Source organism: Panthera leo, chromosome B1 (genome assembly GCF_018350215.1).
Source record: "Panthera leo isolate Ple1 chromosome B1, P.leo_Ple1_pat1.1, whole genome shotgun sequence".
In the NCBI taxonomy this organism is placed as follows: Eukaryota; Metazoa; Chordata; class Mammalia; order Carnivora; family Felidae; genus Panthera; species Panthera leo.
In genome coordinates, this window is record NC_056682.1 from 195,443,976 (window position 1) to 195,460,121 (window position 16,146).

The following is a 16,146-nucleotide window of genomic DNA, read 5'->3' on the forward strand; positions in this document are numbered from 1 at the left end:
AAAACAAGATATTTTTCCTTCCCCATAAACTATGTTGCCTAGCAATTCCTTCTGTGTAATGAATCAATGCCATTCATTGCTTTGGGGAGATTGGGCTACCAACTAGAACAAAGAATTCATTGCTCGATCTTGAGTTTCATACTAGAGTTTTTAAAGCACATAGATAGGAGTCTTGTCAGCCTATGTTTCATGGAGAGAGAAGAGGTTTGTTTTTTTTTCCTTTAAATTTTCCCACATTTCCATTTACTTATTGAAAAAAAAAAAAACAAGTATCTGAGCTTTATTTGCCCTTAGCCATTGTGCAGAGAAGACAAGGAGGAATATGTAGGTAAGTTTGTTTCAAACAGGAAGGGGAAGCTTCTGCTAATGTGCCGGGAGAGCCGGGCGGCTAGAAGGAAGATGCTGCTGGCTTGTCGAGTGTCACCTGGCGTCTTCACGGTCTGGATTGCCACTCATGTTGGGCAACATGCTGGACATTTCACTGATAGGTTGAGAGAAGCTGAAAGGGGAGAGGGCTTGCTTCTGAAGTTCCAAAGGGAGAAGTTTTAGTGTCCAACATACAGAAAAGGTGATCATAGTCAAGCAACAGCAGGGTTTGGCAGAAGCCAGGCAGGGAATTTTCAATGGCACCTTCAGTTCTCCTCAAAGACTGCAGGTGACATGGAAGGAATCTACATTTTCCAAGGTGACCCTGCATGGAACAAAGAAGGTAGCAAGAAATGAGATAATTTACAAGTTCATGGAGACCTGTGCCTGGCACCCTGTTAAAGAGGCTCCAGGATGGACAAGCCCAAAGAACCCAGCCAGAGGGACAAGGCAGTGAGTGGTGACAGAGGGTCCACCATACCAGCAAGAGCACAGAGAGAGAGCCCCCCAGCAGGGGAAGATGGCTGAGCTTCCAGGGGCACTCACCTTAGAGGGGCAGCCGATATTTCCTCTGCAGAAGCACTGAGGGCAGAGGCCAGGGGTTAGAATTAAAATGACCTCAAACCAGGAGGTATGAACTTCCCTTAAACCAGAGGTTAGCGGGAGCCAGTAAGGAGGGATGATGCACAGCTCAGATACTCCTCTCTTGATTTCATACTTTTGTAGAGTTTCTTCTGGCATCCAGCTAGATGGAGAGGTGGGAAACCAAAGAACTGGGGAGGAGAAGCATGAAAATCTGAGCATTTACCCCGAAACATTCAAGTTTACCTACCTGGCACTTGTCTTATGTTCATTAGTTGGCTATCTCGTTGCACAATTGCTTTAAAATAATCTTGTATTTAGCAAAAGGGTTTGAAAAAGTGCATGAACGTATGCATCTATATATACAGTTATACTGAGACCATATGGTTTCAGATTGTCATTCTACAGGCATGAAGGCCATAAGCATGACTTTTCTGAGTTACAGGGCAGGTTCACCGTGAAGCAGGACTATATCCATATCCTGAGGAAGTCAGGAGGGCCTGGGAATCTCCATGACATTGGCCCCTCTGAAATACTGTACATGTTCATTTTGGTTATGGTAGGCCTGCTATCATTCTTAAAAGATTTTATGAATTCTTAGAATGTTTTTTTTCTTAGAATGTTTTATTTTGTTAAAAAATTTAAAATGTTTTTATTTATTTTTGAGAGAGAGACAGAGCACAGCTGGCCAGGCGCAGAGAGGGAGACACAGAATCCGAAGCAGGCTCCAGGCTCTGAGCTGTCAGCACAGATTCCCATGCAGGGCTTGAACTCACAAACCGTGAGATCATGACCTGAGCTGAAGTTGGAAGCTCAACAACTGAGCTACCCAGGTGCCCCGATCTTAGAATGTTTTACAATGTCTCCCCACCTTCAGTCCTTTAGTCACAGCTAAAATGAAAATAGTTTCTTATCACAGTGCTTTTCAAAGTGTGGTCACCAGACCAATGGCACTGGCATCGCCTGGGAATATGTCAGAAATTCAAGTTCTCAGGTCCCATCCCAGGCCTACTGAATCAGAAACTTTGGAGGTGGGTTGAGAAGTCTGTGTTTTAGCAAGGCTTCCAGGTAATTCTGATGCATAACGAAGTTTGAAAAGCTACGATATTATCATATTATAATCAGCCACATATCCAGAGATTTACCTATTACTTCTTATTGAGGCTCAGATATAAAATCCATGTACATACTTTTAAAATAGAGATATGGCTGCTTTAAATTCAGTAGATAAAAGAGCATTTCTGCCCCTGTCCTTTTCCTCAAAACTCACCAGAAAACATAAAAAAAAAGGTAAAACGGGGAAGAGAAAAGCAGCCTAAGTGGAAGCAGATAGGAAACATGGATGGGATCGAAGAAGGCACTGAGCTAAGGCGCGTTTGCTCTAAGCAAGACACAATTTCTCTAGAGGAAGCTGTCAGAGTCTTGGACAATCTGGCCTGTGATGTCATTAGCGCGGTGAGCCGCAGAGCTGTGGATGGAGAATGTCACTGATTGATACTAACATAGCAGGTAACAGGACAGACAAAAGCTGAAGAGCTCACAATCTAGCTGGAAGTATTGAATCAATACTATAGAATATTAGGCAATGAGTTCTGCAGTAGAGGAGAATGAGGCTGGGAAGGGAGATAGAGTATTAGGGGTGAGGGGTTACTAAAATTATGGATGGGATGGTCAGTGATGTTGTCTTTGTTCATTCAGGGCGTTCTAAACAACAGAAGCTTATTTCTCACTGTTCTGGAGGCTGTGGGTCTGAGGTCAAGGTACTGGCATGGTTGGGTGAGGGTCCTCTTCCTACTCACAGACTTCTTGTGGCATCACATGGCAGAAGGGACTGAGGAACTCCGTGGGGTCAGTTTTATGAGTGCCAATTCCATTTATGAGGACTCCACCCTTATGACCTAAGCACTTCCCAAATCCCACCTCCTAATGCCATCACAATGGGCATTGAAATGTCAACATACGAATTTGTGGCGTAGGAGGGGACATACACATTCAAATAATAGCAGATGTCCTCATTAAAGGGGTATTATTTGAATAAAGATGGGGAGAAGATGAGGGAATGAGCCATATCAGCAATGAGTGAATAGTTAATGCAAATGGCCTGTGGTATAAGTGTACTTGGTGTGTTTGAGATGCTACAAGGAGGCCAGGAGGGCCAGGTGGCATGAGTGAGGAAGGCGGAGTTGGAATAAGTCATAGAAATGTTAGAGGCAAGGTCCTGTAAGCTTTGCAGTTCACTGTAAGGATATTGGCATGTACTGGGTGAGGGGGGTCCCCCAGAGGGTTCAGAGTGGAGGACATGATGTATCTACTGTGCTGAGCAGAGACCATGACAACAATACAGGTGAGAGATAATGGTGTCAGCAAAGGAGGCAATGAGAAGGGGTTGGACTCTGGATATTCAGTCTCATCTTGAATATGACTATTGAGCTTACCACTTTTTGCCATAAAAGCTCTTGGTGAAGAATTCCATTTTTTACGTGACTCCTTTTTTAAAACTTTGAATTCCAGTGTAGTAGCTAACATACAGCATTATATGAACATACAGTGTTTTAGGCGTATAATATAGTGAGTCAACAATTCCATATATTACTCAATGCTCATCAAGATAAGTGTGCTCTTAATTCCCTTTACTCCTTCTTTTTGATCTTTTTTTTTTTTTTTTTTACTTGAAAACAAACTAAATAAACATGTTTTAAGTAGTGAGACTGCTACATTGCATCTCAGGCAAAGGCATGCTCAGTGATGTACTCAACCCAATAATCTCTCGTCAGAGAAGATCATATGAAAAAGTTAGAACTATAGTTCATGGCCACAGACACCCAACCATGTTGTGAATGGGATGGAGAGCTCATACATAAAAGGTTGTGTGCATGTTCTATTTACAAGTGTTTCTAAGACATTTATTCTTTATTCTGCCTTAAAAGTGTTCCTCTATTCTGTAAGTTTATTTTTAAACTGAAGTGTAAGTTCAAGGGAAAGTTGAAAAATTAATGAATAAAATAATGCTTCTAAGAGTGCACTTCCTAAAGAATGATCCCCAGCACCTCATCCGCCTTCCCCATAAACTATCAAGACTTCATTTCCCCCTTCGAAGAGTTCAATAAGCTATCCTTGTTTTACACTTCATCTACAACTATATTTGTTTACTTTCAAATTACTCTGTATTGCTTATATACAAATTTTAATTTAATTTTTATTTATTTTTTTCAGTTTTTTAACCGAGGTATTTTTTGATCTGTAAAAATTGCTTGGGTATCTTGGGTTGGGATGCAATGCATCATAATTTTCCCATTAAAATGAATGGCCATTTAAAAATTAGTAGCAGGATTTTCAAGTATAATAAAGGTCATTAAAAAATGCAGAGGTATATTGTGAAGATAAAGTCTGTAGAACTGGTCCTGGTGTGTGAAAGAAAGAGAGGAGCCAGGGATGAATTCAAGGCTTGCAAACTGGAAGAATGGAGTTGACAGTAGGTGAGAAGAAAAAAGCTGAGAAAAGAAGTGGGGAGTGGAGAGGGAGAGGTAACATCAGGGCCTCAGTTATGGAAATGCTAATTCTTGGAGATGATGGATGGATGGATGGATGGATGGACGGATGGATGGAGGGATAGATAAATAGGAGATAGAGATACATGTTGAGTGGGCAGTTGGATTGGTCATCTAGAGTTGGAGAAGTGGTCTAAACTAGAGATATAAATTTTGGTGTCATCAAATATAGATTAAAGCTACGAGTCTGGATGTAGGTAGAGAAGAGAAAAACAACTTTGAATGAGGTCTAGTGCTCTCCAAAATGAAGAAGTTGAGGCGATGAGCAGGCAGCAATGGTGAAGGAGGAGGAATCACACATGTGTAGAGTCCTGGAAGACAGGCCAGGAAGATGTTTCTGGAAGATGAGCAAGTGAGATTAGCACTGAGATTTAAACATCAGATATAAAGGCACTGATATCACTTTAACAAGATAGCTTTGGAGAAGGCATGGGGGTGAAAATGGATTGAAGACAATGAAGACAGACTCAAAAGGCTACAGATGGTATGATTTGATTTATATGACAGATCTAAAGGGACACGTACCGGTTGCCACCCTAGGCATGGGGTACATGGGACCTCAAAAGAGAACAAGGTAATCTTTGGGGGCAACAGAGCTGTTTTATATCTTAATGTGGTAGCAGTTACACAATTGTGTCCGTATGTTAAAACTCAGAGAAAGGTACTTCAAAAAGAGTGAATTTTACTGTATATGAATTATAAGTAAGAGATACTGGGAGTGGTCACAAAAAGGACAAGCTAATAGGGGTAGTGGAACTAGAAAGAGTGAGGGTAGACACCTCTTTTCAGGGGTTTAGCTCTAAAGGTGAGCAGAGAAATGGGGTCAAAGCTTGAAAAGAAAGTAAATTCAAGAGGATTTTGTTGTAATTAGATAAAGGAAGGGTGTGGAGGAATTTGAAAGCTGATGGGTATCATCCAATCAAGATGGGAACTTGATGGAGTGGGAGAGAGAAAGAAGAGTTGCTAATGATGTACTTGAGCTCTAGAACATGAGGTCTGGGATTCAGGAGGAGAGGCTGGCCTGACACAGTCCGTCCGTGACGGCAAATGATGGTTTGGGTGGATAAGAGAGTATATGTACGAATATTCTTCTGACTGCTTTTATTTTATCCATGAAATACCAAGCTAAAGAGGGAGGGAGGAAGTTGTTAGGGTTTGGAGGAGAAAGGAGAAGATAGGACAAAGTTGTCTTAGAGGGTGGGAGAGTGGACTGTAATGCCCAGGGAATTGGGCTAGGCATTAATATGTTCCGGGAACATGGTTCTGTGATTTTTTCTAGCCACTGAGGAAGGGGAGAGCTGCGTATATTCGTCAACATGTAGTGAGATGGGCAAGAAGTTGAGGACAATTTGACGGGGTGATTGTAGTGACTGTCATCTCCAGCTCTAGGTGCACTAGTTCCCAGCTAGCAGCCAGATTTCATTCTCCAAAATTCAAATGCTTGAACCCCCAGTCTCCCAGTGAGACAGTGTATGGAGGTGAGGGCTTCGGGAGGTAATTAGTTTAGATGAGGTCCCTTGTGATGGGATTGGTGTCTTTATAAGAAGAGACACCAGAGAGCTTCTGCTCTTGCCCCTAGAGGCCATGTGCAGACACAGTGAGAAGGGGCCGTCTGCAAGCCAGGAAGGAAGCTCACCAGAAACCAAATCTGCTGCACCTTGATCTTGGGCTCCCAGCCTCCCAAATTGTGGGAAAATACATTTTTCTATTGTTTAAGGCACCCCATCTATGACATTTTGTTATGGCAGTCCAAGCTGACTAAGATATCTCCCTTCTACTTACCAAACATGCCAAGTATACCCCTTCTTATGACATCTGTATTTCCTTGTCCCGATTTAGAGAATGCTTTCTAATACAGTTACTGGCATCTCCTTCATGTGTGTGTGCAAATGTCAGGTTTTCAGTTGGGTTTCTCCTAGTTACCCATTGAAAATAGCAGTCTCCTTCCTACCCAATACCCCTGCATTTGCTATCTCCCTTCCCTGTTTTATTTTCCTTGCAGGATGTCAACTTTCTCACATTCTGCACACCTCAGTTATTTTTTATTACAGATCTCTTTCCATTGGATTTTAAGCTTCACGAAGGCAGGGGTTTTTGTCTTCTGAGCTCGCTGCCGCATCTATAATGCCTCTAGCAGTGCTTGGCGTATAACAGGCACTCGGTAAATATTTTTTGAGCCAGTTAATTAAGTCAGGACATTTTTACTATTTGACATTATGTCTGAATTAGGAATCAACATTCAAATATTCCACCCGGTTGTCGATGCCTCTGCTGAATCTTGCTTTCTCCTTTTGGGTCCTGGAGCGTTGTTCCTTGCCTCTGCGGCTAAAGTCTCATAGGTATGATTTGGGGACCAGCCCACCTAACTTCCTCAGGCTGTATATTGAGACCGTATAATATGTGGTTCCTGTGTAGAGCTCTTCTGAGAGAGAGTATCCAGGGTTCAGCTGATTCCAATTCCATCTGTGGTTCTTTCGCGCAACTCCAAACCTGAGGTTGACTTTGGAACGTCGTCTTTCTTCGGTTCCCACAATATTTGCTCTAGACTAATGAAAAAATGAATGATCATAAATATAATTACTCTGAAGGCCTGAGGATATTTTTGGTACACTTGGAAGGAAGATGGGTTTGAAAGAAAAGCAATTGACGGCTGAGGACTTCAGGTAATTTTCTCTGTTGGAACTTATGGGTACCAAAAATAAATAGCATTTCTCACCCCCTTTTATGTTCTGCACAAATGGAGAAATAAAAAAAAAAAATAAGGAATTTGACATAGATAGGCCAAAATATCACTTTAGTTACTGGTAAGAGTTGGGATTGCTTAGGGCAAGGGCCGAAGAGTTCTGAGCCTAGGAAAAGCTAGACATTACCATACTACCAGTGCAGTGGACAGAACTGGTCTCCACCTGGCCAGTAGGGTGGGACTCCTTGGTGACAGCAGAGGCCACTGGCTCCCGACAGTCACTCTGCTCCAAAGAAGAAAATAATGCTCTAAAGAGTCTTCTCGGTAAGCTCTATGGCATTATTTTTGTGGGGAGGGAGCATTTCACAAACATATCTGTTCATGGCATTGTTTTGTCGTGTAGTCTGGTGGAACTTAGGAAGCAAGGAAGTCACTTTGAGAAATGCTGGTATGGGTAATTGAGGTGTCCATCATCTCGAACATTTCCATGAGATCGCACAAATACAAGCTGTCTTTGTGAAGTTCTGTAGATTCCTCCCATTGGCAGACGTTATCGAACCCCTATGATATGCCAGGCACCGTGCTAGTCTTTGGGCAGGTAAGGACAGGAGAGAGAAAGACACAAAGACAACGAAGACAAGCCCTGGCTTTCAAAGAACCTAGAACCAAGTGGGATGGAGACACAGATTCTCAAGCCCTTCTGTAACACAGTTAGCTACGATATTCCAGTGTGATGTGATGAACGCCTCTTTTCTTTAGGTCATAGTCTTGATGACTTGAACGAGGAAGAGAAACATTTCTTGAATTGGCTCGTTGGTATGGCCTCGATTCTTAAAATGAAAAGTAACATTAGAAAAAACAAATCTGGTTATTTAGCTGCACAGGGGATTGAACTCTTTAAGGTCTTCAACAGATACAAGAAGTAATAATTACATGGAAACACCAAGTCATGTATGGGTCCAATCTCTGGCAACCCGTGGGCATAAGTAACATGGAGGAATCAAAGGGATCTGAGTTCAAGCCTCAGCGTCACTAATAACTGGCTGTGTGATTTGGGGCAAATCACTAACTTCTTTTTTTTTTTTTCCGAAGGGTAATCTGCTTTACTCAAAGTCTAATGCCTTAAATTTTTTTTTATCTTTTATTTTATTTTATTTTATTTTTATTTTTAGGGAGAGAGAGTGAGAGTGCATGTGAGCAGAGGAGAGAGGCAGAGGGAGAGCTAGAATCTTAAGCAGGCGCCACACTCAGTGCAAATCACTCCACTTCTCCCAGAACTTCACCTGCCTGTCTGTAGATGGGTGGGAATTTGACAAGAGTCTTCTTCCTCTCAGTTTCCTGAAGGGCATGTAAGAGGAAGGATGTGAGATCCAAGTGTAAACTGTGATATGCTAAAGTGGCTACATTATTGTATACTTCAGAAGTTTTCTAGGATTCTGGGCGAAGTGTCCACAGCCTTATTTCACACCCTGGATTCTGGAATTTAATACAGTCTGGAAATATACAGATATTAGTATCTCAGCCATGTTTCGTTTTCTCTCCAAAGTATTGGGGTAAGGTCTGTGATTTTTTTTTTTAATGTTTATTTATTTTTGAGAGACAGACAGACACACACACACAGAATGTGAGTGGGGGAGGGACAGAGAGAGAGGGAGACAGAGGTTCTAAAGTGGGCTCTGGGCTGACAGCAGAAAACCTGACGTGGGGCTCGAACTCACTAACTATGAGATCGTGACTTGAGCCAAAGTCGGACACTTAACTGACTGAGCCACCCAGTTACCCCAATCTATGATTTTTTAAAAAAATGTTTATTTATTTATTTTGAGAGAGAGAGAGAGAGAGAGAGAGCGCTTCTATGGGGGAAGGGCAGAGAGAGAGGGTGAGAGAATCCCAAGCAGGCTGCGTGCTGTCAGTGAAGAGTCTGACATGGGGCTTGATCCTACAAACCATGAGATCATGCCATGAGCCAAAATCAAGAGTCAGATGTTTAACCAACTGAACCACCCAGGCACCTCAGATCTATGATTTTTAAGGATATGCCTTTAATATATGGATTATTAAAAAGCATAAGAGAAGATCACACTAAAATCCTATGAGAAGGATCTTTGCTTTATACCCAATTTTGTAAAGTCAGCTTTTCTTTTTTTTAAAAAAAAATATTTATTTTGAGAGGCGGGGGAGAGACAGAGAACAAGCATGGGTGAAAGAGGGGCAGAGAAAGAGGGAAAGAGAGAATCCCAAGCGGACTCTGTGCTGTCGGTGCAGAGCCCAATGGGGGGCTCCACCACGAACCGTGAGATCATGACCCGAGCCAAAATCAAGAGTTGGATGCTTAACCGACTGAGCCACCCAGGCCCCTCAAGTCAACTTTTCTTTAAATGTGTCAATAGTAAAAAACAACCCACCAACTACTAAAAAAAGACTTCTGGAAGGAGAGATATTTTACCTGAAATATCAGCATGAAGAGATTTTTATGGTTGGTTTAAAACCCCCTTAAATTAGGGGGTTGTAATGGAAAGTCTGACGGGCTCAAATAAGGCAGTTCAAAAATATATTCTCAACACTTAACACATACTGTACAAGAAATGTATTTTTAACATACTATATGTTTATTACAGATTAAATACTTAAAAATGGAAAAACAGCCCAAATGTTTCTTAAATATTTGCTTAATATAGTCAGAACACACTGCGAATTGTAACCATGAAGAGTACACTTTAAGTGTTTAACTAACATCAAATGCAGTAAAACGTTTCATTTGAAATGTTAAGCAGGCGATAAAAATGTCACGTGAGACAGCAGATTACAGTTTCATCCAAAATTCTCTCTAATTAAGCTGAAACTATGGAGAGTCTTTGGACTAGCTACAAGTCCTGGACTTGTGAATATCACGATCAGATTTGTGCCTTCATCCATTTTCCCTCCAAGAGGACTGTTTAAGAGCATCTGAAACAGATGCCCAAAGATCTTGAAAGAGCAGGATGTGGTCTCCTCTTGGAAGCCATCCCTGACTGTTCCGGAGGGTTCAAGCACATCTCTTTCTGAACCTTGCGTGTCAACTTGTGTTCTTTCGTAACGCATTTTCTCACATTCAGTTGGACAAGAATGCTGACTCTATTGCTACTAGTTGTGTGACCTTGGGTAAGCTGCTTAACCTCTCTGTGCCTTAGTTTCTTCTCTTATAAAATGGAGATGATTGTAGGACCTACTTCATCTGGTTGGGAGGATGGGCTGAAATGCGTAACGAGCTTAGAACAGGTCCCGGCACGAAGCGGGTGTTCAACACGTAACATGTACCCTTCGGTCTAAAATGCGGAATGTGTTTTGACAATAGTAGGTGAATAGTTAGGAAACATTTAGAGCTCCTCCTCCTTTTCAAATACTAAATTTTCAATACGCATGTGGAAATATTGTTCATGTATTATATATGTTAAGTGTTAATTTTTTTGAAACAATTAAGTTTTAGGAATATCTGTTTAAAAGTTCAGTTCGTCTCCCCACTGGACTGTCATTTTCATCATGATACCTTCTGCCTGTTTCTCTTGGTGCTATGTTTTAGGGACCCAATAATTGTGTACTGAATAAGTGAATGAATGAATGAATGAATGAAAGAATGGAGACATCCTCTAAATACATGTTTGTCTAATCTACCTGATTAGGTTCTTTTTTTTTTTCCAGTTTCTAGAGCTTCAGAGCTTTCTGATTAAATATTATTAGTTAGATAAACCACTTCTGAATTGCAAGAGCTTGCCTTTTGAACCAAAAATGAAACAAAACAAAACAAAACAAAACTGCAGTTAATGTGCCCATTAGATAATGTCTCCAGCAAGGCAAATGGAAATGAGCTTTGGCAACTGCTGCAGATATTGTGAAAAGAGCTGTGAGTGAGTTCTGTGACTCTGGCCCGTTGCATAAACTCGGTGAACCTTCATTTTCTTATCTGCACAGTGGGAATAATAAAATATGTACTTCACAGGCTAAAGGAATTAGCATTTAGAAAGTACTTTGAACAGTGCCTGGCACATAGCAAGTGTTCACTAAATACAGTTGTCATATTATAATAAGTATGGTAATTACTTCTAATTTTGACAATATAATATATTAAATGCCTCACTACCTAGCGCTGTTACTATTACTTAGTATACTGTAGACATTCTTTTCTGTTTTTGTTCTGGTATGTTTTCACTCTTGTTTTCATTTCTAGCTTCGTCAGTAAGCTCCCGGAAGGACACAGATGCTGTATGTTGGTTCCACTGAAACTTCCAGAGCCCCTCTCCAGGATCCTGACTGGCAGAGCCTCTTACAACGTGGTCCACTTTCCCTGTTTCTACCTGCAGACGAACATTGCCGCGGATGGAGGCTGGAACTCTGCCGTAAGTGAGAACAGACACTATGGGCAGCCAGAATCGCAGCACCGTAGGTTAAAAAAAGCCTCTGAAGATAACTGATCAGAAGGCTCCCTCCTCTTTTTTTTTTTGAAAGAAAATACTGGTGGCGACAAAAAGGGAAAATGAAAACGAAACATGTAATTGAGTCCAGCTGGGTCTGCTGCCAGCAGAAGTCTGTCTCTTAGAGTCAGTGTAGCTCAGAGCACTTGGAAATTAATGGGGTGGAATTAGTTTGAAGTTTATGGCAATTTGGCACACAAGTGCTTTGAACGCTAATCTCGAATTTGGAGATGGTTGGCATTGCCTCTCACCTCATCCTTTTATCTCTGCATCTCTAACGGACTCATTATTTAGAAAATTTTCAGGATTTACCCACATTCTTGATAAATTATCAGAGTTCACGATTGAATCCTTTCTTTCCTCGGATTCCTGTGTTGTTGTTGTTGTTGTTGTTGTTTCACTTCAGGAAGGCGTTCTGTGCCTTTATTTCTTTATCCTAAACATATGAGGTATTTCTAGGACCGTGGGCAAAAAGTCAGTTTCTGGAATCTAGCTAATAACTCCTCCAACTAGACTGCTTTTAAGACAAGGGCAGGAAAGGCAATGGGGGCTTATTGAATTTTAAGGCACTTTACCTAATACACACTTGGCAAAACTAATGAAAGACTTTGGGGAACAATGGAACATAGACACATGTCACAGACTTTAAAAAATTAACAGCTTTATTGAGATATAATTGCATACAGTAGAATTCATCCCTCTAAAGCACACATTCAGTGGTTTTTAGTCTATTCACAGAGTTGTGCAATCATCACCATTATCTAATTTCAGAGTGTTTTCATCACCCCCCAAAGAAACCCCGTGTCCATTAGCAGTCACTCCCTATTCTGTCCCTCCAAGCTCTTGGCAACCACGAATCTATTTTCCATCTCTATGGATTTGCCTATTCTGGACATTTCATGTAAGTGAAATCATCTGATATGCAGCCTTCTGTGTCTGGTTTCCGGCCCTTAGCATGATGTTTTCTCAGTACATCCATAGTGTCGCATGCATCGATAATTCAGTCTTTTTTATCACTGAATAATATTCTGTTTTGTGGACATACTACATTTTGGTTATCCATTCATCAGTTGATGGGCGTTCCGATTGCTTCCATTTTTAAGACTATTGTGAGTCATGCGCTGTAAACACGGGGGTAAGTTTTTCTGAGGGCTTGCGTTTTAGTTTCTCTTGGGTAAATACCTAGGGGTAGAATTTCTGAGTCATACATGACAGACCGAATATACAGACGGAAAATGTCCGGATCATACACAAAAACAGCACTCAGACCCATAACCTGCAGCAACTTGCCCACAGATCCATCTCCCTATCTGCAATAAACAGCTCAGAAAGCCGGAAGCCAGGCTTGCCGGAAGCCAGCCTGCCATCTTTAATAACCCTCCAGGAATCTAAGTAACAACTGCTGTAAAGATTGACCCCAGGTGGTCAGGACTTGATTGGTAACTGACGGCTTCCCTGATTTTTGTTCTGGCTTCCAAGTAGGACCAACCAGAGAAAGCCAAATAGGCGCCCCTAACCAATCACACAGGTGCCCCGCTTCTAATTAGCCTGCCTCTAGCTCCCTCGTGTCGCCAGCTTCCACTCCCGGTGTACCTGCAACCTTCCTTTTTTTTTTTTTTTTTTTTTTTCCCGTTGTAAAGCTTTCCCACCTTCCTCTGAGTCTCTACCGAGGCACAAGTGCTAGTGGCTGACTCCCTTGCTATAGCTAACTCTGAATAAATAGCCTTTGGCTTTTCCCATTTGGTTGGTCTTCATTCATTTCCACATATATTAATGCTGTGCTTAGCGGGCATTGCCAGACCGGTTTCCAAAGCGGTTCCCGTGTCACCGATTTTAATTCCCTTTCGTCTTCTGGTTGGTGCAAGCCAGGGGACAGTCGGGAGAACAAACACAGAGCTGAATGCTGGAGCAACTCATTTCACTGTAATGCTGTTTAACTTGGTGGGTAACAGAAAAGGGAGAAGTAGCTTTAAAAAAGTGAGACGTTTGGGGGCGTCTGGGTGGCCCAGTCGGTTAAGTGTCCGACTTCCGGCTCAGATCATGAGCCCAGTTGGTGGGTTTGAGCTCCACATCGGGCTCTGTGCTGACAGCTGGGAGCCTGGAGCCTGATTCGGATTCTGCGTCTCCCTTTCTCTCTGTCCCTCCCCTGCTTGCACTCTGTCTCTCTGTCTCTCAAAAATGAATAAACATTAAAAAAAGTGAGACGTTTGGTTTGGGGAGTCAGGGTTGGATCCTTGAGGAGCTTCAGGTAGAGCTGTTTAGGAGTTAGTTGAAAATTTGGTCTTGAATATTCAGGAAAACAGTTCAGTCTGGAGAGAGTCACTCTCTTCTACTTTTTCTTTAAAGTCACATTTGCTTTTCTATTATCCTTTCTTTTGGCCCTCACACCTCTTCTTTCAGATTCTTCCTCATTGTAGGTCGTTCTTTCAACCGAGTTTCCCCATCAGGATACCAGCTACTAAACGTTAATTAACATCATGACCGGTGTTTCAAGACTGTCTCCCCCAATGTATCTCCCTAGATATTTCTGTCCCTACTTTGTAGTATAGATTTGGGTCGTTTTATGTTTACTGATATATCCCAAGTGATGAGGACAGTGCCGGGAACAGGGTGGGTGCTGAACCAATTCTTGTTGGAAGAGGACGCAAGAATTTTTTCATTTGCCTGCGTCAGATAGTAACTCCGAGGTGGTAGCATTGGAATCTAGTGCCCGGTGTCTGCGTATTTGATCCCCAAGGCTGCACATGGTCCTGCGCTGTCTCTAGCTCCCTGTCTCTCTAAAGAGGAGGATATGCCAGATCGGTTTCTCAAGCTGGTGTTCCAAATGCAGCAGCTGGCTTGTCTGTGCCTTCATTGGTGTTTTGCTTCAATAAATTGAGAACTGCTAAGTGCTCAGAGATCATTTTCTTTCCTTTGGGACTTCTCAGATATGCTAAGGCACATTATGAATCACCAACGGGAATAAGTAAAGTCGTACATTGATCTATACAGTCCTCCCACACCTCAACCCGCGGGGTGTGTGTGTGTGTGTGTGTGTGTGTGTGTGTGTGTAGCATCTATGAACATCTAAGAATGGAATTTTAGCGTAGATGGTCTTGATTTCTTGAGTTCCTTTGATTGGCTCCTTCTAGCCCTATAATTGGTTGACTTGAATTGTGGTAAAAGAACAAATTAAGGTCAAATCTTATTATAGAAAATATGGTTACAAAAATATTACTATAACAAAGATATTTTAAAGACCTGGCCATAGGCCTAGAGTAATAGGGGCTTGCTGATTTCTTTAGAGTTAAATACGCTGCTACAAATAATTTAGTACAATAAATGCTTTTCTCTTGCCTTATTTTTACAATAGAGGGGGGAAAAGTGGCACCTTGCTGTGTGGTATTGACTCTTCCAAGGAATATTTATTGAAGCCTCCCAAGCACTGCACTACCCTGTGGGGGACATCAGGGGCCGACACGGGACTCCAGCCCCCAGGCATTCATGATTTGTTGGAGTGAAGAGAAGTACGCGGGATCATAGTCCGTGACAGAGCAGGGAATACAGTCCCCTGTGTACCAGATACACGATAAAAAAAATTTTTTTAAGGCCATTTAAGACAATTTATTTATTTTTGAAATGTTTATTCATTTTGAAAGAGAGAGCTGGGGAGGGGGGTGTGGAGGGAGGGAGAGTGGACAGAGGATCCAAAGGAGGCTCCACACGGACAGCAGAGAGCCTGATGCAGGGCTCAAACGCACAAACCGTGACATCACAACCAGAGCCCAAGTCAAGAGTCCGACACTTAACCGACTAAGCCACCCAGGCGCCCTGCCATTTAAGATAATTTAAAAGATAAGGTAAGATTTTGGGGGCTCAGATCCCAAAGAGTCTAGGCTGGAAGCTTCCTGGGGGCAATGCCAGGGTTGCTGTGTATCCCCTCTGTGCTCTGCCTGGGGTCCTGCACGCAGTGGGTTGGAGGGAGTCAGCGTTGTACAGCCACCACCCCCAACCTCGCTCCCCCTACTCCTGGGTCCGGGGCGCTTGGCAGCTAAGCCAGCTTCTGGGCCCCACTTGAGGATGTAGCCTCAGCTTCTGGGCCCTTAACTTTCAACTTGCCACTCTCCTTGCCAGGCCCTGAAGCTGAAAGGAAATGAAGGGTTTCAGCTGTGCAATCACACACAGCAGACCCACAGCTGTCAATGCTGGCTCCACAGCTGTGCCACTTCGCCTTCGTAAACCTCCCTTCCATTGCGATGGAGATACATATGTGATATGTCTCATATCACATATAGTGATCTAACGCATGATATATATGCTATCACATATAAATTATACATGTCCATTGTGATACACACAAAACCCTGGATTGCGAGTAACTTGTTCTGTGAGTGTTCCACAAGACGAACAAACATTTCGAATAAATTTTAAGTTGATAACAAGTCATGTCTTGCAAGACGAGCAGTATGTGACACCCAATGTCACGTGATCACAACGGAGCCAATGGTTCTTGAAATTCGCTTTGATATACGAGTGCTTT

At 42.3% G+C, this 16,146-nt stretch overlaps 1 protein-coding gene across 1 annotated transcript; it reads right to left on the reverse strand.

Moving 5' to 3' along the window:
* Positions 1-256: 256 nt before the first annotated feature.
* On the reverse strand, positions 257-12,900 carry LOC122218539. Its single transcript, XM_042936736.1, has 6 exons — positions 12,810-12,900; positions 11,484-11,569; positions 7,367-7,462; positions 2,748-2,871; positions 913-1,139; positions 257-691 (listed from the first exon to the last, which is right to left on the reverse strand). Exons 1-6 carry the CDS (start codon positions 12,898-12,900, stop codon positions 479-481), a joined length of 837 nt encoding a protein of 278 aa, XP_042792670.1. The 3' UTR covers positions 257-478.
* Between the last annotated feature and the right edge of the window lie 3,246 nt (positions 12,901-16,146).

Coding starts and splice junctions, on each gene's coding strand:
- LOC122218539 (XM_042936736.1), bottom strand. CDS start 12,900: ATGGGTCTGAGTGCTGTTTTTGTGTATGATCCGGACATTTTCCGTCTG. Junction 2,872..7,366: donor TCCACTGCACTGGTAGTATG/GTAATGTCTAGC, acceptor TGATGGCATTAG/GAGGTGGGATTTGGGAAGTG. Junction 692..912: donor ATATCGGCTGCCCCTCTAAG/GTGAGTGCCCCT, acceptor TGTTCCATGCAG/GGTCACCTTGGAAAATGTAG.